At 44.7% G+C, this 25,243-nt stretch overlaps 1 protein-coding gene across 7 annotated transcripts in view; it reads right to left on the bottom strand.

Moving 5' to 3' along the window:
- The window catches only part of TCP11L1 (t-complex 11 like 1), a 40,356-nt gene that overhangs the window by 4,378 nt on the left and 10,735 nt on the right, over positions 1–25,243 (bottom strand). For 3 of the 7 annotated variants that reach the window (XM_028087685.2, XM_028087683.2, XM_028087684.2), the window contains exons 3-10: positions 20,945–21,077; positions 19,560–19,680; positions 18,071–18,291; positions 12,683–12,819; positions 10,473–10,669; positions 7,286–7,467; positions 5,414–5,586; positions 1,862–2,041 (exon numbers count right to left, since the gene is read on the bottom strand). In XM_028087685.2, coding sequence (XP_027943486.1) covers positions 1,862–2,041; positions 5,414–5,586; positions 7,286–7,467; positions 10,473–10,669; positions 12,683–12,819; positions 18,071–18,291; positions 19,560–19,680; positions 20,945–21,077 — 1,344 coding nt within the window. Of the gene's footprint in view, positions 1–125; positions 228–407; positions 2,042–5,413; positions 5,587–7,285; positions 7,468–10,472; positions 10,670–12,682; positions 12,820–18,070; positions 18,292–19,559; positions 19,681–20,944; positions 21,078–25,243 lie in introns of those variants that run through there. The other 4 variants (XM_028087687.2, XM_028087688.2, XM_028087686.2 and 1 more) reach the window with 4 other exon arrangements.

A 25,243-nucleotide genomic window follows, 5' to 3' on the forward strand; every position in this document is an offset into this window, starting at 1 on the left:
ACCCTGTGTATTAGAGGGTAAAGCTCTTCCCCTTCATCCTTGGCAGAGGTGGCACTAAACCCCAAACACTCTCGGAGGCTGAGGCAGGCAAAAGAGTGCTGGGGGGGGGGGCGGGGGCGGGTGGCTGGAGGCTGAGCCCGTAGAGCATGTGACTCCTGATCCCGGGGTTGTGAGTTCAAGGGCCGTGTTGGGAATGGAGCCGACTTAGAGTGCTCGAGCTTCTCAGCCTGGGGAGAGAGGGGTACCACATGACCAACAAGCACAGCTGCCACAGAGCAACCTTACCTCCAGAAACAATTCCAGAAGTGACCTCCTTTGAAGACACTATAAAAGATGTGATTTTGTGCTTTAAAAGTTCTACTTATTGAACTTTTATTCCCTTCCAATGAAACCAGGGAAGACCTGTCCTTGAGTATAAACTTTAATAATAGGACTTCGGACCACATAATGCAGCATACATTTCTGACTGCAAGTAGAAAATACCATTAGAACACAGTTCGTAGCATGTATTTGGAGAAATCACAGTCCCCCCAACATAAGCGTACCCTCTCCTGAAGTTTGGTACGACTTGATAGTCTACAGAGCGAACATTCCTCTGGTGGGCTGCCACCGTGCCTGCCATCACGCCTGCCTCCTGCCGCACCATAGCCCTCACCGCTTTAAGGGATTCCTTGCATTATTTTGCCTTGTGCTGTTCCCGCACTTTTGGAGTTCACTCCCAACTTCATGGCTCTGCTTCTAATATAATGTCCCTGTCTAAAACACACATGCATGCCTTTTACTTTTTTTTTTTTTTTTTTTTTAACAGAGTGGGTCATCTGTGAGACCCCAGCTACCCTTTCAGCCACAGGATATGTCAGGAATTCTGGTCACTGAAGTTCCTCAAAAAAATACTGCTCTAAAACCAGGGATTTTCTATGACTTCCTTATCCAAAAAATAAGTGAGCTTACACTATACTGTTTTATCTGAAAACACTTAAATCTATTTCTGAAATTCAAATCCAATCAATACATCTGTATATTGTATCAGTGAATTTTTCAGTAAAAACTCCAGACATCTGTCCTTTAAATTACACCAACATATATATTGTTTAAAAAAATATTTCCTCCTTAACTTTCAAAGCTTAAAAGTCAAAGAATTTCCTTTCTCTAGATCCCAGAAGTCGTAACTGCTATCATCCAGACTCAGGAATGATTCTGTATAAAAGAATAAGCTTTTTAAAATCAATTAACTCCCCTCTAGAACAAAAGGACTCTGGCGCTTGGGGGCTCTGGCTAGGCCAGGCAGGGAGAAAGCAATCACTGGGGTGGGGGGAGGCCGTAAGACTAGGGATAGCCCTTCTAACACAAAATAGCTGGAGGGAAGAGTGAGGGCCGGTGCCAGGGAGGGGCATGAGTCTCAACACACTCATGGCTTGGTCACTCTTTCTTGGGTGGCTGGCAGATCCTCTCGGGTGTCTCAAAGGAAAACTACCCAGATGGTGGAAGAGAGGCCCCAGCCCCCTGGGAAAGACAAGGCAGCTCGAATCAGGACAGAGTCGAGTGGAGACACACGGCAGTCAACCGTTTAAAAGCGGAGTGAGTGCTACCTCAAACTTAAGAGAACAAGAAGCTTCTTGATTTGTAAACTTGTACTCATAAATACAAACCTTCAAACTAGAATTCAGTGCCTTTGTCAACAACTCTTTTCAACAGTGATACACAGTGTTCTTCCTTTTGGAATCAGGGCTGTTACATAGAAATGTACTAAATAGCCATTTTCCAAAGCAACACTAGAGTTGAGAATAGGTATTCTGTATCAAGAGGCTAATACTGCTGCAGCCTAGAGCGCATACATGTTAGGATCGGACAAGGATCTTACTGAGGATGGCATCGTAGTAGGGACTGAAGACCATCTTGTTATAGTTGACCAGGCGGACAAATTTAATAGCAACTTCTTCCAGCTCTTTCTGAACTGGACCCAATCCCCCAGGGACCGTGGGCAATGGCTTCTGATGCCCTGAGGCAAGGTAGCCTTCTAAGAAGATCAGGATTCGGGAATCTGTGATAGAAAAGAAAGCAGTTGGTTGTTTCTTGTTCAGGGTGACTTTGCAAACTTCTGATTTGCTTCAGTTTTTAGCTTAAACATCCCTTTTCCGGGGAAGTCCTCCCTGCCCACCCCCTAGACCAGGTACCTACAGCACTGTGCACTTCGAACATTCAGCCCATTTAGAACACTTCCTCTCCCGCTCTAGATGGTTAGTTTCACGAGGGTAGAAGCACGCTTATCCTGTTCCTCATCCCCCCACCCCCCTGCCAGCACTCAGCCCATGGCCTGGCAGGAGACCTGGCCCCAGGAGAAGCTCAAAATACATTTGGAAAGGAAGAATAAATGCGTGAATCAATACAAGGAGACTGAAGTGTTGACAGGTTCTGCTCTGAGGAGAAAGACACACTGAGACCACCATGAACCATTGCTGAAGAGCACATAAAAAATGGGGCCCGGGGGGAGGGCAGGTGGGGGGTAAAGCAGGAATTATAAGTTCAGAAATGGAAAAAAAAAGATTCTAGCATTGTGGGTCTGTGAGCTTTTCCCACCAAGCCCACATGTAAGCAGTGTGAACGTCCTTCTTTAACGCTTCCACGGAGGTATGGCCACCTGCCAACTTGTACTACTCTGAGGAATAATTTACGTTGTTGCTTTTTAAGCCATTCCTCTCTAGGACGCTTCTGCATGGTCATCAACCCTCACAGATTTTCTTACAAAAGCAATAGGGGCATTTATAGTCACCAAGTTCTTTCAAACTGCACGCCTGTGGGACCCTCTCAGGAGCAAACGACCTACACCCTTCAGACCCCAATACACAGTGACAAAGCAACTGCTGACCAGATGGGTCCCATCACCCCTGTTGCCAAGTTAGTTTGGTTTTCTAAGGTTCTCAGAGCTGGAAGCCCCACACGGAACTGGAGATCCTTGGATCATTCCTACCCCAGGGCTGGTTTTTAGCTCCAGGTCTGTGACCACCTGTTACTCCGCACCCAACATGGCAGGACGCGGAGGAGCTTGTTAGCCGGTGGTTTATTTATGGCACATTCCTGCATCTCTACCAAAGTCACTAATATTAATCTTGATGGTCCTTCTATCTGCAAGAGGCTCCTCCTGAGTGACCCACAGACGACAGACATCATGACCGATGCAGGGCTGGGATGAAGTCATTTTGAAAAAACCGTCGATCCCTGTAACTTTTTCCATCAAATATTACTTAAGGATAAAAAGGAAGTCATAGTGTTAGAAACTGGCTCACATCACTGGTTCAGCCTCTACTCCAACCTGAAATCTGATAACCACAGGTCATTCAGCTTTTGCTTGAAGCCTGCTAACTATTCATTATTTCTATGTTGAACACCTATTTAGTTTCATAAAGAAACTAAAGAATGACTTCAAAATTAATTACACTAAAGAGAAATAGAGGAGTTTAAAAATTAGATGAAAAAATGTTTTAAAGATTTGAGAGAGCAAGCGAGTGAGCAAGTCCAAGTTGCGGGGGAGACGCAGAGGGAGAGGAGAGACAGAATCTCAAGCAGACTCCCTGTTAAGCATGGGGCCCACCTCCGGGCTCAATCTCACAACCTTGAGATCATGGCCTGAGCTGAAATCAACAGTCGGACGCTTAACCAACTGAGCCACCCAGGAGCCCCTAGATGAAAAAAATTTTTTAAAGATTTTATTTTTAAGTAATCTCTATACTCAACATGGAGCTTGAACTTACAACCCTGAGATCAAGAGTCACGTGCTCTGACTGAGCCAGCCAGGTGCCCCCAAATTAGATGACCACTGTATTCCTCGATCAACCAGCAACAGCAAACAGAATGTTCCACAGTGCTATGGCTGGGATGAGGAAGAGTAACAGCTAACACAGTAATCTTTTTAATAACAGCTCCTCTCTAGCAAGTACTTGTGATGGGCTACGGATATTCTGGTAAGCACTTTATGGACCTCATGCCCTGTGGTCTTCCCAGCAACTGTATAGGGTTGTTGGTATTATCCCTTTTATGATTTTTTTAAGATTTTATTTATTTGACAGGGAGAGACATAGGGAGAGAGGGAACACAAGCAGGGGGAGTGGGAGAGGGAGAAGCTGGCTTCCCGCGGAGCAGGGAGCCCGATGCGGGGCTCGATCCCAGGACCCTGGGATCATGACCTGAGCCAAAGGCAGAGGCTTAACGACTGAGGCACCCAGGCACCCCGGTTTATCCCTTTTAGAGATGAGGAACCTGGAGCATCCGGTCACCTGCTCAAGCCACACAGCAGGTGCTCGTGAAGAAAACCCCCGGCTCCTCCTTCATTCTCACCACACATCCCAAACACGCCAGCAACAGATGTGGGCGAGGGCAGGGGTTTCCCACACCAAGCGATTCTCTGCAACACCAGTGGGGTGTCCTACTATTGTACTCCATTCTGATACTACCTGGAGGGAGTTTCACATCCCACAGGCCAGGGGCTCAGTCCCACGAGGCTGCCCCCCCACCCCCATTTCAGACGCCAACTGCAAGCAGTAGGTCCCCAGGATGCCCCCAGCTTCCGTCTGACTTGGCTACAAACTGGAGGGTCCCATGACCTCCTCTCCCCTGGATTTTGATTATTGGCTAGAACAGCTCATAGAACTCAGGGAAACACGTATGTTTACTAGCTTATTACATAATAAAGGATTTAGATACAGATGAAAAACAGAACAAAAGACATATAGGGTGAGGTCTGGGAGAGTCCTGAGGGCAGGAGCTTTTGTGGAGTTGGGGTCCATCACCCTCCCATTACATGGATAACCCAGAAGCTCCTGGAACCCTGTACTTCTGGGATATTTATGGCAGCTTCATCATAGACATTTCCAGCCCCTCTCGCCTTTCTTGGAGGATGGGGGCGGGGCGGGGGCAGCTGAAAATTCCAGGCTTCTAATCATGGCCTGGTCTTTCAGAGCCCACCCAGAGTTGCCTCATTAGAACAAAAGACACTCCTGTCACCCAGGAAATTCCAAAGCATTTAAGAGCTCTGTGTCAGGATCCAGGTCAAAGACCAATCTTAGAACAAAAGATGCGCTTAGTGCTCTTATCACTTAGGAAATAACAAGAATTTTAGGAGCCCTGTGCTAGAACGGGGGCAGAGACCAATACTTATATTTTCTATTACCTCACAGTGCTGGAGCAGGGCTCTGAACAAAGCCTCTGATTCCAAAGTCAGAGCCCTCAGAACAATGACAGCTGCCTGGTCACTTGTCCAGACCTTTGGGTCACGCTCATTGGTGGTGATTACTCACTCTTTCCTCACTCATCAGCACTCAGAACCTATCAGAGCCTTCTAGATTTCTTCAGAGGGGCCGGTCTGCCAGCCCCTCCAAGGGCACATCCCTGCTGCCCATCTTTTCCCCCCAAAACGTACCCATGATCCTGCGGATGGGGTCGTCAGGACTGGCCACAGACTGGATCTGGCCCTTGAGCACAGCCTCCTTTTCCGTGGTGAAGGCGGTGAGCCCACACAGGGCAAGGCAGCTGCTCACCTCCAGGCAGACTTTCTCCCCAATGGTAGTCAGGGCGTCCTTCAGATGGAAGGAGCTGGAGTACAGAAGGGAAAGGAGAAGGCAGGGAAGAGAGAGCCCGTAAGCAAAGTGCACATCCACCAAGCTCAAGCCAAGTTACGAGCCCAAGCCCTGATAAGGGTCACAATCTGAGTCAGTTCGTAGACTGACATGTTCAAAGAGAAAGTCTAGGACTCTCTTCCCTGCCCCCAACCTTCCAGGCTGTGGACACCTGACTCAGGAGTCTCTCTCTCTCTCTCTCTCTCTCTGCTAGAAAGGACAATGGGAAGGGAAGCGCTCTGACTATACCAGCGCTAACAACCCCAAACCCAACTTCTTGCTAGCATCTGTGTGCTGAAATAAGCCTGAAATCTTGAATGCCACTGAGTAATTCGCACGAACCCAGAATCAGGGAGCTGCGGGACGGGAGTGGGAGAGAAACTTCTCCCTGGATACCCTTCTGTCCCTTTCGATTTGTGAAACATGGGAACGTATTAACTACTTTAAAAGAATTAATAACACTGAACTCCCAAAGTTAAAAAAAAATGAGCACCTTGATTTTCCAGAGCCCTCAGGCTCTCCTGGAGTATTAGTGAGGAGCCCTCCTGCTGGTGGGTTTCCTATAAGGCCTTTGTTCTGGGCCTAACCCCTTTGTACAGCAGGAGTCGTGAGAGCAAATGTGCAAGCCCTGGGACTCCCTGCTGGTACCAACTCTGTGCCAACCCGAGAGCCAGGGTGGGTACCGCAGCACAGGGTGGGACCCCCCCCTGCAAGGAAGCACAAGACGGGGCCCCTCACCGAGAGCTTTAAGCAGTAGACAACCAGGTCTGCTGGGGAGGGGGCGGGGGGGGGGACCTCGATGACAGTCCAGGGCTACCCCCGTGCCAGGGCCTCACCTCAGCAATCCCCTCCCGGCCTAACCCAGCATGTGCACACACCCCTCACCACACCAAGCACGGGCATGCTTTGTGCAAACTTGGCAGGAAAATGCCTCCGTTTCGTAAGAATGAGAATGTCTGGGGACATTCTCCTCCAGGAATCCTCTGACCTGGGCCTTGTCAGAGGCCATGTTTACTTCTAACCAGTAAAGAATATCCTGTAGGCTGGGAACCACATGGACCCGAGCGGACATCTCCGCAGGAGCAGACACAGCCGCCGCCCCGCACAGGGGTGGCTTTGTGCTGCCCGATGAACTGAGGCATTTACACGCAGGACAAGGGGCCGTGAGGAGCGGGCAAGGGCACAAAACTGCTCACAGCCCAGCGACTTGGGGGGACACCACCCACTTCTTAAGAGGACCTTTCCCAGGGCCGTGCCACCCAAACTGTTAGGGGGTTGTGAGAGCATTTCAGTGGGCAGCAACCAGTTTTGTTTTAATGTTATAAGAATTTGTGCTAAGCATGGTTCAGGTTAAGTTTCACTTTGTGAAGTTTTTATTTCAGTTACATGTGTGCTTGAAGTGTGTACTAGGTCACAGCAGAAAATGAATTTCTTATTGGGGGTCCTGGTCCTAAAAATGTGAAAGCCACTCTCCTAGAGCATTGCAGACCCTAGAATCGACTCTAACGCCGTTCGTATGAATCCGAATCAGTTCTGCTGGGGTGAAAAAACCAGGGAGCAAAGTTTCCTCTCAGGTCCTAGAGAGCAGCCCCGGAGCATCCCCACACCGGGAGACCCCCCTGCAGGCGGCTCTCGGCCACCCACTGCCTCCCATCCGTCCCACAGGGGCCACTTACGGCAGATGCGTATCTGTCAGCAGAACCTTCACGATCATCTTGAGTTTCTCAGCAAAGTCAGCCTGGCTGGAAATTCCTGGGGCTGCCATGCTGAACGTGACCAGCAACACGGCTCCCAGGATGGTGAGCTGCTCCAGCTGGAGCTGGAGCTCTTGGAAGCGAGCCTGGTCCATCAAAACGGTCTGTAATGGAGACAACAGAAATCATCCCTGAGCGGGAGATGCAGGCCGGCCAGCAGGAGGCAGTGGGGCCACAGGCCCACACGTGGCTCCACAGATGCCCTCAGAATCTTCTAGTCATTTCAGAGCTGAGGGAGTCATGCGTGAATCATCCTTGCCCCTCAGAGCCCCTTTCTCCTTAGGAAGACTGCCATAGAGCGCACTCACTAAGAACGGGAGGCAGGTGGCCACTGAAACACAGTATAACCTCACGCAAATTTCTTCAACCCTGAGCCCTGTGCAAAACGGATTCCTGCTTCACAGGGCTGGCCATGGATCTAAAGTGGGCCCGCAGAGCCAACACTCAATAACTGGGAGTTCTATCATGAGACAGGAAAAGAGTAATGAGATATGGAGCTAGAGTGACCAACTCATCTCAGTTTGTCCCGGGCTGTCCTGGCTTTAAAACTGGAACTCCCAAGTCCTGTGAACAGCAACCCCCCCGCCCAGTCCAGAGCAAACCAGGCAGCCAAGCACTCCAGCCAGAGCCCAGAGGGAAGGAGGGGAGAAGCTGCTTGAAGGGAGAGCCTACGTGATTCACCTTGTCGTCCCCCTCACTAGCACAAAGGAGGCCCTCAAGAATCGGTGAGTGAATAAAGAAAACAAAAAAGAAACAGTAAGTAGAAAAAAGGAGGAATGACAGAAAACAATCCAGAGCCACCCTGAAAGCAGTGAGTGGATTTCCCTGACTGCATCCCCCATGCTAGACACCCGTGCATCCTACTAGGCTAAAGTGCCCTGCGTGGGATGAGGGAAAGAACACTGGAAGGGCTGATGAATACACCTTCCGATAGGAGTTTTTACAGGTGAACCAAATAAATGTTAAGGACTAGTCTTGCTATAAGAGACTGACACACCAAATCAAGACATTAACAATTTAGGGTCTTAGCCTAGAATTCTTCTCAAGCAGTGAAAACTATCTTTGAAAATTCAGGATCCTCTGTTGTTAAACAGAAATGCTTCCACAGACCCAGCCTCTTCCTTGACTTCACTTGGTGACACAGCAGCATCCCAGCTTTGTGCAGGACTTGGGTTTAGGATACAAAAGATTTCCAACCATCAATCCTCAGGGTAGATATTGGTATCCAGTGAAAAACACCATCTTCCCCACAGCGGTATTTTTAAGAGAAATGTCAGGCTGCGACCTGCCCTCCGGAAGAGAACGTGCCACTATTCGGAATGGAGCCTCCCCTACCTGCTCAATACAACACCCTCTTTAGAGCCTCCTTTGGTGCGAAAGAGGGAACTCAGTGGCAAGAGTGAAGCCTTAGGCTTACAGCGTCTTGAAAGGAAAAATAGGAACTTAGAGGAGAAAGATTTAGAGAAGTAGCAGTTTCTGAGGCTAGAGATAAAAAGCCTGAGTGCCCTCAAAAATGAGGGAGTCTACACACTAAACCAGCAGGTTACAGACAAAATGGGGGAAATCCTTGCCAGTCTTCTTAAAGGACCACTGCAGTTAGAATTATTTATTGTGAAAAACTTTTATTTATTTATGCTCCACGTGGAACGGGAAGCAGTATTTTTTAGATAAAACTGAAAAGCAACATCACTGTTATGGTTGTAATCAGGTTGTGTAAAAACAGGAGAGCGGCTCAGCAGTACACACTGGGAGGCCCACACGCTGCTGGGAGACGGGAAAGGGAGGTGGCTGCTCAGGAAAACAGCCTGGCAGTTCCTCCAAGGGAAACTCCAAGTCACCGCGTAACCCAGCAATTCTTAGCCTAGGTATTCACCCAAGAGAACTGCAAACATGTGCCCCCATCAAAACCTGTACACAAACGTTCAGAGCAGCACAATTCACAATAGCCAAAAAGTAGAAGCAACCCAAATGTCTATCAACTGACGAAGGACTCAACAAAATGTGGGACAACCACTAGAATATCGTTCAGCCTTAAAAAGAAAACGCTGACACACACCACCACATGGATGAACCTTGAAGACAATCTGCCGAGTGAAATAAGCCAGACACAAAAGGACAAATACTGTTAAGATTCTATTCAGATGACTCACCTAGAGTCATCAGATCCAGACACACAAAGGAGAATGGTGGTTGCCAGGGGTAAGGGGGAGGGAGGCATGAATTGTGTTTAAAGGTATTTAAAGAGTTTGAATTTGTGAAGATGGAAAAGTTCTGGAGAAGGATGGTGGTGATGGTGGCCCAACCATGAGAAAGTCCTTAACGTCCTGAACTGCACACATAAAGATAGTGAATTTCGGGGCGCCTGGCTGGCTCAGTCAGTGGACTATGCAACTCCTGATCCGGGGGTTGGGAGTTTGAGCCCCACGCTGGGTGTAGCACTTACTTAAAAATTTTTTTAAAGATTTTTTTTTTGTATTTAATTTTGTACTATGCATATTCTAGAGTAAAAAAAATACAACTTAAAAAAAATGAAGTACTGGGGTGCCGGGTGGCTCAGTCGGTTAAGTGTCTGCCTTCAGCTCAGGTCATGATCTCAGGGTCCTGGGATTGAGCCCGAGTTGGGCTCCCTACTCAGCAGGGAGTCTGCTTCTCCCTCTCTGCAACTCCCCCTGCTTGTGCTGTCAAATGAATAAAATCTTAAAAAAAAAAATGAAGTACTGATACATGCTACAACCTGGAGGAACATTATGCTTAGTCAAAGAAGCCAGACACAAAAGGCCAATATTGCAGGATCCCATTTATAAGAATTGTCCAGAATAGGCAAATCCATGGAGACAGGAAGTACATTAGTGGCTGCCCAGGAGTATGGGAGGGGGGAAAGGGTAGTGACCGCTAATAGGCACAGGGTCTTTTTTGGGTGATGAAAATGTTTTGAGATTAAATCGTGGTAATGGTCCTCTAACTGTAAATAAACTAAAAACCACTGAATTGTTCAATTTAAAAGGGGAAATTTCCTGGTAAGAGAATTGTATCATCACAAAACTATTATTTTTTAAAAGTTCTGCAGCACAAAAAGAAATGAGCAGTTAGACTGCTCTGGAGCACCTACTTCTGGGAAAGGTCTCTGGAGGTGGTCCCATTTCAGAAGCTTCAGGTATGCATAATTCTGGACAGCCACAGGATTTGGCATGGGACCGTCCCCAGAACCAGCGGCCCCTCCCCCAGCTGGCAGAGCATTTTTATACTTCTGATTCATAAGGTCATCTGCAGCTTCTTCCAGCCACTGGGTGACAAAGTCCAGGGAATCTGTGAAACACAAGGCTGCAAACATTACTATGACACTCAGGAGGGACGCTTCTCGGAATGACTTTAGGGAAGATCATCCTGAAGATGTGATATATAGAGAGCACAGACTTTGGAATCAAATAAAACTCGGTTTAAATCACAGTATTGCAAATTACTAGCTAAGAATGATCAGATTCCTAATATAAAGAGATGGATAATACCCCACCTCATAGGCAGTTCCGAGGATTAAACAAGATCGCGAATACAAAGCACATGGCCAGCCTTGCCACCTACAGATGTTCAAAAAAACCACGGTCTTCACTCCCACCCCGACCACGGCAGGAGACAAGGCTGGGGGCTCCAAACACTTCAGCTCAGTGAGATGCAAAACTTCTTGCCCAGGGACAGGTGGAGACACTGGCGAGAGTTTCCCAGTGTAAAGTATCCTCCACACTGAAAAATGAGGCTTTTCCTTGTCTAGATCCGAGTCTCCCATCAAGCTCATTTGCTTTCAGTCTCATGGGAGGGGAGCTCTGCCACCCCCAGGACGTGGCTTCTGCAGCGTCTGGAACAGGAAGTCCCTCTGACAGCTCCTGGAACGTGCTGTGGCTCTGCCGGCGAAGGTCACCTTCAAGCCAAGTGGGCAGCCAAGGACATGGCGGGTGTCCACTCTTCACAGCCGCAGGATGCACCTGTGTCAACACACCAGTAACCTTCTGCAGGCGGCACACTCTGTAGCCCAGCAGCTTGTACATGTGAGGAGGAAGGAGGAGCCTGACCGGCTCAGCGACCGCAACAGCGGCTCCTTCACTGGACCTTGGCTGCTGGCACCCGACTCTCACACTAAGGCTCTTCGGCCTGGAAAATGGCCAGCCTGGATGCCTCCTGAGGGGCAGTACAACACTGGTTGAGAAAGTGAACTGGATGGTCAATCATTCTGGTCAAAAATCTCTCAAAATCGATGTCCACATTTGTAAAAAGGGGTTAAAAAAAAAATAGTGCGCCTCTCGTAGGCTTATGGTGCGAGGGTTATTCTGATCATGCACCCGCCCTGGGCACACGCCCCGTGTGTGTGCTGGGAACAGCATCCAGTCTTCTCCTGGTACTGTTTCTTCTGCTCTTCTCTTTCTTGACCCCTCCTTCTCTGTCTGTGGCAGGATGGACACCTGCTCCGGGCGCTGCACGAACTATTCTGGGCAGGCGACACCATCTAGCCAGAGACTGCCATTTTCTTCTTTGATCACCCAAGTTAGGGGCTAAATGGAACTCAAAATAAATTGGATCCAGGGGCACCTGGGTGGCTCAGTCAGTTGGTTGACCATCTGCCTTTGGCTCAGGTCATGATCTCAGGGTCCTGGGATCGAGCCCCACATCGGGCTCCCGGCTCCACGGAGAGTCTGCTTCTCCCTCTCCCTCTGCCCTACCCCCTGCTTGTGCTCTCTCTTGCTCTCAAATAGGTAAATAAAATCTTAAATAAAAAAATTGGATCCGAAGGCTGTAATTTACCAGGAACATCAGTTGCCGATGCAGAAACTCCCCCGCAAAAAAGCACCCCAGAAATGCAACACAGTTTTAGATTCTATAGTCCTCTCTTCTCCTGCTATCACGGGAGAGGCTTATAAAAATGAGACCTTCTCTGGGTATAAAACCAGGAAGATTTTCTGCATATAGAACGGAGGCAAAGTAAAATTTCTTCATGTACCTCCAAGAGAGGGGAAAGTGAATTAAATAGTCACAAGAAGTCGGTCATGTTTCAAAGATCAAAGCCAAGCATATAATTTATCCCAAACTGTTCTCATTAAAAACCTATTTAATTTAGGACTTTTGTTCTTTTAAATTTATTTTCTTATATTCTACTTCTGTTTCTCTTGCTTGTCAGTTGTCAAGTCCAAAGTCTTGTGCTTTTTGGTCTTGAAATCAGAACACTACCATACAAAATTTTAGTTTTATTTTGCAAACAGTATTGTTGTGCAACCAGCCATGGCCCTGAAATGGAAAAACAGAGCGCAGGACACCACAAAGCATTAGACGTACTTGGCTGCTTCTCCAAAAGCTGTTGAAACTTCTTCCTTTCATAGTCCACGGACTGCTGCATGAGGTGCGGCCTAATGCTAGTGACAGCAAAGTTTGCCATGTCTACTTTCATGAGGTCCAACACGGAAAAAATTGCCCTGAGAGAAAAGGGAGAAAAGCATTTAGAATTGGGCATGTGTCAAGGAAGCATGGTCTTAGAGGAAAGAGGGGAGCAGATTTGAGAGAGGCTTTTCATCTCAAAAAGGGCAGCAAGTTGGAAAATCAAGAGCGTGTAGATTAAGAAAAACAAATTTAGGGGGGGCACCTGGCTGGCTCAGCCGGTAGAGCATGGGACTCTTGACCCTGGGGTTGTGAGTTTGAGTCCTATATTGGGCATAAAGATGACTTAATAAAAAACAAGTAACAACCATAAAAAAAAAAAAAGAAAAATTTAGAAAACACAAGAATTTAAATAACGGATTAAAAAGACTGCAAATTTTTAAGCTGCCTTCTGTCCCCGCTCCTCTACGCCCTACCTCTAAGCAAACACAGCTCTCCCACCGCCTGTCTAGGCTGGAACTCGTTCTTCGGATGGGGTTAGCACTCCTGGCAGCCACAGAGGAAGGACAACCTGGAGGGCGCGGAGCACCCGGTCCCACTCTCCCACAGGCTAATTCACTTTCCTCGGGAAGAAAGAATAAGAACTCTCTCGTCTCTCCCCTCTTCCCCCAGGCTCTTAGTTTCAGGACCCCGTTTTCTGTTCTAGTTTTGTGGCAGAACTGCAAGCTCACACTCTGAATGTGCCCGATGGGCAGACCTGACCCGACGCTCAGGATGCCTTCAGTCCTGCCCGTCACGTACCATCGCCTCGTCTCCAGAGGCTGGGAGCTGCTAAGTAACCTACTTGCAGGAGGTGGCTGAGAACCCAAGGTACAGGCGTGGGTGTGGCCCCACAGGGAAGGAAGAATGGGGTCAAATGTCCTGAGTCCCCTGACGCCCTCTGGGACAGGCTGAACGCTGTATGATACAATGACCTTATGTGTGGGTAAGTTTATTATGGAAAAGACACACTGGCCTCTCCGCTGACATCCTGTCCACCTCCCAAGTACCTGGGACAGCCCACTTCTCCAGGGGACATTCTGCCTCTCCTCTGAATGCTCCTTAGCAATTCCCCACATCCACCTACTGCAGACCAGTGACTGCTGGAAACTGCCCGCTGGCAGCCACTGACTGGAGTAGCCCACGAATGCGTTCATGCTCACAGTGTTTTTAAAGACCTCCATTTCCAGGCTCTCCTGATAAATCAGAGGGTCTGACAACGTGGGCCATATTCCTTCACGGTCCCAATCAGCTGTCTCCCCTTCAACAGTGTCTGCACTCCCACTTTGCTGGGCTCCCCAGGCCCGTCTCCTCCCAGTAGGAATTGAGTTTAGGTTGAGTTTGCTGCAAGCTCTCTCCCCAGGGGACTCACTTCCTAGGAACTCCTCACTTGGCCTTATTAGAAGCTCTTACTATTTCTAACATCTAGCACCATGCCCAGCACATAAGAGATGCTCAGTAAGAGCTTGTTTCATGAATGAACAAATCCATTTTTAAGAGGTTTGTTTTTGTTTTTTTTAAGATTTTATTTATTTGACAGAGAGAGACACAGCGAGAGAGGAAACACAAGCAGGGGGAGTGGGAGAGGGAGAAGCAGGCTTCCCGCGGAGCAGGGAGCCCGATGCGGGGCTCGATCCCAAGACCCATGATCATGACCTGAGCCGAAGGCAGATGCTTAACGACTGAGCCACCCAGGCGCCCCTTTTAAGATTTTTAAGTAATCTCCACACCCAGCATGGGGTTTGAACTCATGACTCTAAGCTTAAAAGTAGCACACTCTACGGACTGAACCAGCCAGGTGCCCCTTTTTAGGAGGTCTTTTCAATGCTTTCTAAACCCAGAGGTTAACTTCACAATGCAGAGCATTTTTATATGTACCAAATACTTATATAATGATATCAAGAAAGCTGAAAATAGGGGTGCCTGGGTGGCTCAGTCGTTGGGCATCTGCCTTCGGCTCAGGTCACGATCCCAGGGTCCTGGGATCAAGCCCCGCATTGGGCTCTCTGTTCAGCGGGAAGCCTGCTTCTCCCTCTCCCATTCCCCCTGCTTGTGTTCCCCCTCCCGCTGTGTCTCTCTGTCAAATAAATAAATAAAATCTTTTAAAAAAAGAAAAAAGCTGAAAATAAGAGGCACCTGGGTGGCTCAGTCGGTTAAGCATCTGCCTTCGGCTCAGGTCATGATCCCAGTGTCCTGGGATCCAGCCCCAAGTAGGGTTCCCTGCTCAGTAGGGAGCCTGCTTCTCCCTCTACCTCTGCCCCTCCCCCCAGAACTTGTGCCAGCTCTTTCTTGCTCTCAAATAAATAAAATCTTAAAAGAAAAGCTGAAAATGAAAGGAACTTTTGGAAAGCAACTTGGTAACATGCAATGAGAGTCTTAAAACTGTTCCTATCCTCTGACATAGTAATCCTATTTAAGAACTTATATTTAGGGGCGCCTGGGTGGCTCAGTCGTTAAGCATCTGCCTTCGGCTCAGGTCATGATCCCAGGGTTCTGGGATCGAGTCCCATATCGGGCTCCCTGCTCCGCGGGAAGCCTGCTTCTCCCTCTCCCACTCCCCCTGCTTGTGTTCCTGCTCTCGCTATCTCTCTCTCTGTGAAATAAATAAATAAAATTAAAAAAAAAAAAACAACAACCTTATATTTAGGAAATAACCTAAAATATAGAAAAAAGTTTTATGCACAAGGATGTTTATGGCAGGATTAAATAGCAAATAATTATGCCTACTCTAATTGTCCATCTTAACAGAGTAATAGTTAACTATATCTATGCAAATGAATATCTTGCAGCCATTGCAAATGCTTATGGGGAGTTTTAAAAATAATCTAAGTTGGTCATAAAAGGGATCCTATGGGGTTGGAACTGCCCAGGACCTTGAATGTAGCGGTGAATACACAAATTTACACAGGGGGGCGCCTGGGTGGCTCAGTTGGTTAAGCGGCTGCCTTTGGCTCAGGTCATGATCCGGGGGTCCCGGGATCGAGTCCCGCATTGGGCTCCCTGCTCAGCGGGAGCCTGCTTCTCCCTCTGACCCTCTTCCCTCTCGTGCTCTCTCTCATTCTCGCTCTCTCAAATAAATAAAATCTTAAAAAAAAAACAAAACAAATTTACACAGGGGATACAATTATATAAAAATTAACATACATACACATAAAACACATTCAAGTAAAAGTGGAAATCTAAGTGAGGTCACTGGATTGTATCAATTGTCAATATTCTAGTTGTGATATACTACAGGTTTGTGAAATGTTAGCTTTGGGGGAAACTGGATAAAGTGTACTGTGTTATTTCTTACAACTCCACATGAATATACAATTATATCAATGATATTTTCAATTAAAAAAAGTGAAATGATTAAGGGTATGATGTTTCTAGAAAAAGTCAGGCCTGCAATGCCCACCAGGAGGACTTCTTCGAGTCAACTGAACACTTGGGCTCATGAGACGACCGTAAGCCCCGGGTCTGGCATCATCTAGTCACACAGCTGGCCAACAAGGCAGCACCAACCATTCCTCTTCAGCAAGTTCCAGTAACAGCCAAGAGCAGACAGACCTATGGGAACCACCTGGCTTACAAGCCTCAGGTGCTAATATATTTTGTAATAATTCTATGGCATGGCTTCCAGTGTCTCCACTAGGGGCATGACCTGTTATAAAAGCTACTACCCTAAAGGACATCCAACGTGTGGTGTCCCATCCAGTATTTATAGTTCATTATCATTTCTTTTAGTCCAGATGCAATTTACCAATCAGAGGTCACTTTCCCCATAAGCAATGTTGCATGGTAGCATTTTGATGCCTAACACCTTTATCTGTTTACAGGAAAAATAGAGCTAAGCAGTTAACCAAAAGTCAAATTATCAGGCAGCATCGTGTCAATCCCTTGTCAATAATATTATCATAAAAATTATATAAATTTGGGGCACCTGGCTGGCTCAGCTGGTAGAGCATGCAACTCTCTTTTTTTTTTTTTTTGAGCACGAGAGGGAAGAGGGGCAGAGGGAGAAGCAGACTCCCTGCTGAGCAGAAAGTCCGATGTGGGACTCGATCCCGGGACTCCAGGATCATGACCTGAGCTGAAGGCAGTCACTTAACCAACTGAGACACCCAGGCGCCCCAGCATGCAACTCTTGATCTCGGGATCATGAGTACAAGCTCCACGTTAGGTGTGGAGCCTACTTTAAAAAAAACCGATATAAATTTGATTACGATTAGGTTTAAAAATAAACACACCCAAAAGACCAAAGGAAGTTAATATGAATTATATGTTAAAAGGATTATATTCATGTTATATTTCTTCAATGTGTTGGTTGTTTTTTATTTTTAAGATTTTTATTTTATTTTTTAAGATTTTATTTATTTATTTGACAGAGGACAAGCAGAGGGAGGGTCAGAGAGAGAGGGGGAAGGAGGCTTCCTGCTGGGCTGGGAGCCCGATGTGGGCCTTAATCCCAGGATCCTGAGATCCTGAACTGAGCCGAAAGCAGATGCTTAACCGAATGAGCCACCCAGGCGCCCCTTGCTTATTTTAAAGTAGTCTCTACACCCAATGTGGGGTTGGAACTCATAACCCCGAGATCAAGAATGGCACACTCTAGTGACTGAACTAGCCAGGTGCCCCTGTTTTTTGATTATATAGGAGAATGTTCACATTCTTGGGAGACACCTACTCAAACATTTAAGGCTAAAATATAATGTCTGGAAGCTCCTGGGTGGCTCAATTAGACGCCTGACTCTTGATTTTGGCTCAGGTCATGATCTCAGGGTCATGAGACTGAGTCCCGTGTTGGGCTCCGCACTCTCTCCCTCTCCACCACACTCCCTCTCTCTCTTTCAAATAAATAAATCTTTAAAACAAACAAACAAAAAACCTGGGAGATCTGTAAAAAGGATATGAGTGTTCACCGTACTTGTTTTTTGTTTTTTGGGTTTTCTTTTTTACAACTTTTTTGTAAGTTTGGAATTTTTCAAAATAAAATGTTGAGGGAGAAAAAATATCAACATGATTAACAGTGATTTTTGCCTTTAGATGGCAAAATTATGGGTGATTGTTTTTCCTTCTTTCTACTTTTCTATATTTTACAAAATGTTTGCATTTTAATTTTTTTTCTTAATTTATGAGTATCTACATTTGAAGTCCAAATCTGAAAATAGGCTCTGATTGAGCCCTGTGTCCACGCTCAGCAGGGAGTCTATTTGAGACTCTCTCCCTCTCCCTCTCCCCCAACTCTAAGATGAATAATCTAAAAAGAATGAGAGAAAAGGCTCTGTATTTTAAGCACACTGAAGGTGATTAACATGATTCCCATACCTGAAAAGGGGCACTATTTCCTTGATGTCCTTTAGTTTCCTGACTTCCTCATCTCGAGCAGGTGCACATAGGGTCCCCATCATACCAATAATGAATTCTGCCAGCTTGGAAATGTCTAAGGCTCCATTCTCTGCTTCTTGCTTTATCAGATCCAGATCCAAGACTTCTGTTATCTGGTTTCTCAGTCTAGTGTGACCAGGCAGCAAGAAAGATAAGAGAGTCTACAAGAGAGCACAGCCAAGTTTAATCAAAGTTTCTTAGTCAGACATCATTTTTTATTATATGCAAAGGAATTTACAATTACCCAAATAAGGGCTTATCCATCGTTACTATAATACAGTTGCTACTGTGATACATATTTTTTTTGTGATACATATTTTAACCTCTTAACAGTCTATAGAAAACATGTTTACAAATCATTTATTTTTTATTTTTTTAAGATTTTATTTATTTGACAGAGAGAGAGTGAGAGCAGGAACGCAAACAGGGGGGAGTGGAAGAGGGAGAAGCAGGCTTCCCACTGAGCAGGGAGCCCAATATGGGGCTCGATCCCAGGACCCTGGGATCATGACCTGAGCCAAAGGCAGATGCTTAACGACTGAGCCACCCAGGCACCCCTCATTTATTTTTAAAGTAGGCTCTATGCCCAACACGGGGCTCGAACTCATAACCCTGAGATCAAGAGTTGCACACTCTACTGACTGAGCCAGCCAGCTGCCCGTTTGCAAATCATTTAGAGTAACTATTTAAGCTTCCATTTAAGGTTTATGTAGCAGTCAGCCAGATAAAAGATAAACTGTTAAAAGTGAGAAAAAACATAATTAACATGAGCCTCTGAGCCAACCACAGATGCCAATTTTCACGGATGCATTTCTTCTTCGATATGACTGCTAAAGGCGTTTGCAGAAAGAGTCTTAACTTCTACTTAATGCCTTCTCTATCCCACAGACTGAATCACTTTTTGTCCATTATAAACTGAACACATCCACACCTATTAAAATTTTTATAAATCACCTATATTGCAAAATAACTTTTGTTTTCTTTAAATGAGTCTGTTTCTAAAAATATAAACCTTCAGGAGCACCTGGGTGGCTCAGTCAGTTAGGTGTCCAACTCCTGGCTTCAGCTCAGGTCACGAATTCAGGGTCATTTGGGTTGGGAGATCGAGCCCCATGTCGGGCTCCGCACTCAGTGTGGTCTGTTTGAATTCTTTCTTCCCTCCCTCTGACCCTGCCCCTGCATGTGTGCTCTCTAAATAAATAAATAAATCTTTAAATATATACCTTCATTTACAAACATAAAACCTTCAGGTTATCATAGCTTGTTTCAAATTTTTAAAAGGGCATTGAGCCAAAAATAGTCTTAATCCACATTTCAGCAAGTACTTTCGCTTATCCTTCAATTTCTTTCCAGTCTTCTGGTGCAGTAACAGAGAGGTTGAATACTCCTAACACACCAGAAAAGCACCACAATTTGCTCTCTGCCTCACCTCTTTGATTTCTCCAACAAGTTTGATGGCATGGTCATATGTTGGGGGCTCTTCACTTAGCTGGACGCTCAAGCAATCCCAAAAAGCTTTATGTACAATCTCCTTTACTCTCTTCTCCAAGCTGGAAACAAATGAAAAAAGAAAAATAAAATATTTGAGCCTCAAATTACTCTCAAAAGCACAAATTCTATAGGTTTAGGGTGAGAAATTTTAAAAATAATTTGGATGAAGAAAAGACTTCCCAGATATACCTTATTTTAAGTTTAGTGATTTATTTCAATAAATACCTCATTGGACAGAATCATTTTCAACTCATTGGACAGATGACATTGGGCCAATTAATAGCATACAACAGTGCCATATGATTAAAAACATACTGAAAAGTTCAGAGCTGTTTTCTTAATTTTCTTAAGATATTAACTTTCTTAAGATATTTATGATTAAGTAGTTTAAGATAACAACTCAGCATGTATATAGGCTGAAGGACTTTTTTCCAGAAAATATCCTATTCCTACGTGATCTATGAGACACTTGCTTAATTAGGTACCAAACTGTAAAACTAACATATAACATCTCATTAAAACCAGCCTGGCTGGCTTGGTCAGTAGAGCATGATATCGGGGTTAAGAGTTTGAGCCCCAAACTGGGTGTAGAAATTATTTACAAATAAAATCTTAAAAAAAAAAAAAAGTATATTATGAGAGCAAAACAAGTAGTTCTTCACTATTAATGTGAAAGAGTTCTGTCTTTGCAGAACATAGAAGAAATGTCCGTAAAGTCACAGAAGGCCCATGTGGGCGACACTATAGCTTGGCAACCCAGCAGCCATTCCCCCTCCTTGGCTAACAGACTCTCAGTGTTTATCACGGCACTTTTACAATTACAACAGGCAATGATTTTTCTTTCTTATGACAATATATTTTAAAAGGTACACTTTACAATCAAGAGTTTTAGATTTAATAGGCTATGTGCCAGGTGCTACGGACATAGAAAATAACACAATCTTTGTTTTTGTAGAGTTTACACTCTGGTGAAGAACATAGTAAACCAACAACTATAGTACGATGTGATAGTTACAAGAAATGAATGAAACAATACAACAAAAACACAAGATAGGACAGCTAAGTCCTATGCAGTAGGGAGAAGCTGACATGAAAGATGTCCACAGGAGACTTCCTAGACCTTTTATTTATGATCAGTGGTCCTGAGATCCATTTTCAAACAATAGTGATTCCAAGTAGAGACGTACTGTGGGGTTTTTTTGAGCACCGACATACAAAAGGAAAAATTACATTTGAATATACTGACATCAAGTGGAGAAGACCTTTCCAGAACTGGTAAATGGCAGAGTTCCACTAAACAAGGTAACTCAGTAACCGCCTTACCTGTCTTCTGGTAATTCAACCGGTTTAATCCGAAAGTCTCCATTTACTACAATTTCATGGGCTAGAGCCATGTTAGTGACTCCTTTCGCTGTCTCTAGAAGTTCTTCTACTGTCACAAATCGAGGAGGACTAGCTGTAACAAAACCCAGGGTAAGAGATTTGCTTCTCTAGATTAAAATTTCCATGAAAGTGAGGAGAAGGCAGTGGTTCTGGTACCAGCTAATGATTTTGGTTATGCCTCTACTTATGAAAATACTCCAGCAATTTCAAACAACAGAATTTTACTTGTTTCATTTTTATTTTAACCTAGAATCCTAAAAACAGAGACCACTTCCAACATTCAAAATATGTTTTTTTACTCAAGGCTGGTCAGTGGAAATGATTAAATTAAACTGAGACTTAGGCAAACTTTTTAAGTCACAGAGTATCAAATTTTCCAAAAAGTGGAAGGTTGTTTTCTAATCTCTTTGCTTTTTGTCTATCCTAAATTTAAGAAAGGAGACCCCAGATTTAGGATTTTCTCATTTGCTCCCATCAGCAGTTTACATTTTGCGCCACCACTAACACTGTGCCAGGAATGAATCTCCCCAAATTAAAATTTCATCAAGTAGTTTAGGGCACCAGGTGCTATTCAAAAAACCCTAAAGCTACTACATTGTGTTTGATACTAAAAATGTTTTGAAACCATAATTTGAAAAGCACTGATCTAGAAGATAATTAAGAAGATACATTAATTTTATGTGATGGGGATAAGATCTAGGCTTAAAATGAGATAAATAATATCACTGGTTTGCACGGGGTTCAACAGTTATAAAGATCTTCTTAAGTTAGTCAAAAATTATTTACCTTCCTCTTTTACTTTCTTCTTTTGCTCACCAAAAAAAGGAACCAAATCTAAGAGCTGGTCCTATCCTGTCTGGTAAAAATCTTCATTCAGTCACATAAGGGGAAGTCGGGAACACTCAACATAAATTCTTCTCAATGTTTCCACAGAATATTAATGAAAATACTAAATAAATAAATAAATCTTGCTTCATGGATATTAGTAAAATATAAAATGAATATCCAAAAATCAAAGCCCAGATAAAAATTTTCAATATAATTAAGATGTCAATTTCTGCCAAATTAATCTTTTTTTTTAAAGATTTTATTTATTTGAGAGAGAGAATGAAATAGAGAGAGCACGAGAGGGCGGGGAGGGTCCGAGGGAGAAGCAGACTCACTGCTGAGCAGGAAGCCCGATGCGGGACTCGATCCCGGGACTCCAGGATCATGACCTGAGCGGAAGACAGTCGCCCAACCAACTGAGCCACCCAGGCGCCCCTCTGCCAAATTAATCTATTGATAAAATGCAATCCCAGTAAAAATCCCAGCAATCTTTTTTGTTGAAAATGCCAAACTGGGGGCACCTGGGTGGCTTAGTCAGTTGAGTGTCTGCCTTTGGCTCAGGTCATGATCTCGGGGTCCTGGGATCGAGCCCCGCATCGGGCTCCCTGCTCAGCGGGGAGCCTGCTTCTCCCTCTCCCTGTGTTCTCTCTCTCAAATGAAGAAATAAAATATTAAAAAAAAATGCCAAACTGATTCTAAAATTTACATGGAAATGCACAGGACCTACAGAAATTAAAACTATTGTGGAAAAGAATAAAGTTGAAAGACTTTAACTGATTTCAAGAGTTACTTTAAAGCTACAACAATCAAGACAGTGTATTTTTGGCATGAAGATCGATCTATAGATCAAGTGAACAGAAGAGAGGACCCAGAAACAGACTGATACAAACATACATACATATACATGTGGTCAATGAGGCAAGATTAGTTTAAATAGTGCTGCAACAATTGGTTCTCTGTATATAAAAGAATGATTCTCAACCCTTACCTCATATGATAAGTAAAAAGGAACTCAAAATGGACCACAGACCTAAATACAAGAGCTAAAACTATAGAACTCCTATGAGAAAAGACAGGTGAAATCTTTACCTTGAATTAGGTAAAATTTCTTAGAGTAAGATAAAAAAACCTCAACATATAAGAGAAAAAAATTGATAAATTGTGCTTTATCAAAATTTAAAACTTTTGGGTGCCTGGGTGGCTCAGTCGTTAAGCGTCTGCCTTCGGCTCAGGTCATGATCCCAGGGTCCTGGGATCAAGCCCCGCATCAGGCTCCCTGCTCAGTGGGGAGCCTGCTTCTCCCTCCCCCACTCTCCCTGCTTGTGTTCCCTGTCTCTCTCTGTCAAATAAAATAAAATCTTTTAAAAACAAAAAAATTAAAACTTTTATTCTGTGAAAGACTCCTATCAAGAAAATGAAAAGGCATGCCAGATAGGACAGAATATATGCAAAACACCTATGCGATAAAGGACTTATATCCGGAATTAGAAAGAACTCTCATAGAACTCAAAAATAGATGACAACCAGTAAAAAATGGGCAAAAGATTTGAACAGACATTTCTCCAAAGTAGATACACAAGTGGCCAGTAGGCCACGAACAGCTATTCAACATCATTAATCATCAGTGTGAGATAACAAAAAATACATATTTTGGTCTCTGCCCCTCTGTTCCTGGCACAAGACTCCTAAAATCCTTTTAATTTCCTAAGTGATAAGAACATTAGGAGCATCTAGTTTTAATAGTTGGTTTTGGACTGGGCTCATTGACACCAGGCTCCTAAAACCCTTAATTCCTAAGTGATAAGCACAAGCATGTTTCGTTCTGTTGTGACTCTGAATGAGCTCCTGGATGGCTTCTGGATGGGGCTGGTCACCCGAAAGACCAAGCCATGATTAGAAGGCTGGACTTTTCAGTCCTATTCTCCAGAGAGGGTAGAAGGGCTGGAAATAGAGTTAATAATTAATCATGCCTACATGAGAAGCCTCCGTAAAGTCCCAATAGTAGGGGGTTCAGAGATCTCCCAGGTTGTCCAACACATCCATACTGGGAGCATGATACACCCCAACTCCATAGGGACAGAAGCTCCTGCACTTAGGACCCTCCCAGACTTCACCCTATGAAGCTCTTCATCTAGCTGTTCATCTGTATTTACCTTTTAATAAACCGGTGAATAGTGTTGCCCTGAGTTCTGTGAGCCACTCTAGCAAATTAATAGAATCCAAGGAGGGGTCACTAGAATCTCCAGTCTATAGCTGACCGGTCAGAAGCAGAGATGACAACCTAGACTTGTGACTGGTGTCCAAAGCAGAGGGATGGGGGGGGGGGTATTCCTGTGGGACTAAGCCCTTCACCTGTAATATGTGATGTTATCTCTGGGTAAATAGTGTCAGAATTTAGTTGAAGTGTAAACAGTGTCAGAATTTAGTTGAAGTGTAAGACACCCAGCTGGTGTCACAGAAAATTGATTGGGGGTGGGGAGCCCCACACATTTGGTAACTAGAAGTGGTATACTCTGTGTGAGTAGTAAAAGACACTCAGGAGAAAAACAGAGGAGGAAGGACTGGGTTTTGCCCCACGCAGGTAAAAAACTATAGGTTTTTCCTTTTAGAATCAGGGAAATGCAAATTGAAACCACACTGAGATACCACTACACACCTACTGGAATGGCCAAAATGAAAGAGACTGATCATACCAGGTCTTGACACAGATGTGGAGCATCTGGAACTCTTGTACATAAACAATGGGAATGAAAAATGGTACCGTCACTTTGGAAAACCAGCTCTTGTAAAACAAACTTAACCACATGGCCCAGCAACCCCACTCCTAGGTCTTTACCCAAGAAAACTGAAAACTTATGGCCATGTGAAGACCTGTCTTCAAATGTTAATAGCAGCATTCTTCCTAACAATCAAAACCTAGAACTAATCCAAATGTGGATCATCTGCAGAATGTAGATGATTTGTAGAACAAATTGTAACCATACAACGGAATACTACCCAGCAATAACAAAGGAATAAACTGATACATGCAAAGACATAGATGAATCTTAAAAGCATTATCTCAAGTTGAAGAGTCAGATACAAAAGACTATATACAGTATGATTCCATTTATTTGAAATCATAAAAAGGACAAAATTATAGTGACAGAAAGCAAGTAAGTGGTTGCCAAAGACCGGAATTCATTATATGAGGCTATCATTACCTTGATACCAAAACCAGACACTACAGGGAAAGAAAAGTACAGGTCAACATCCCTGAAGAACACAGATGCAAAGATCCCCGACAAAATATAGCAAACCAAATTCAACAATACATTAAATGGATCATACACTATGATCAAATGGTGGGAAAGAGTCACTGTCCAGGGGCATGGGAGTTCAGGGAGGTGATGAAAATGTTCTAGCAGCTCA

This window comes from Eumetopias jubatus, unplaced genomic scaffold (genome assembly GCF_037043125.1).
Source record: "Eumetopias jubatus isolate StellerSeaLion01/CBP00866 unplaced genomic scaffold, mEumJub1_p1.0 scaffold_13, whole genome shotgun sequence".
In the NCBI taxonomy this organism is placed as follows: Eukaryota; Metazoa; Chordata; class Mammalia; order Carnivora; family Otariidae; genus Eumetopias; species Eumetopias jubatus.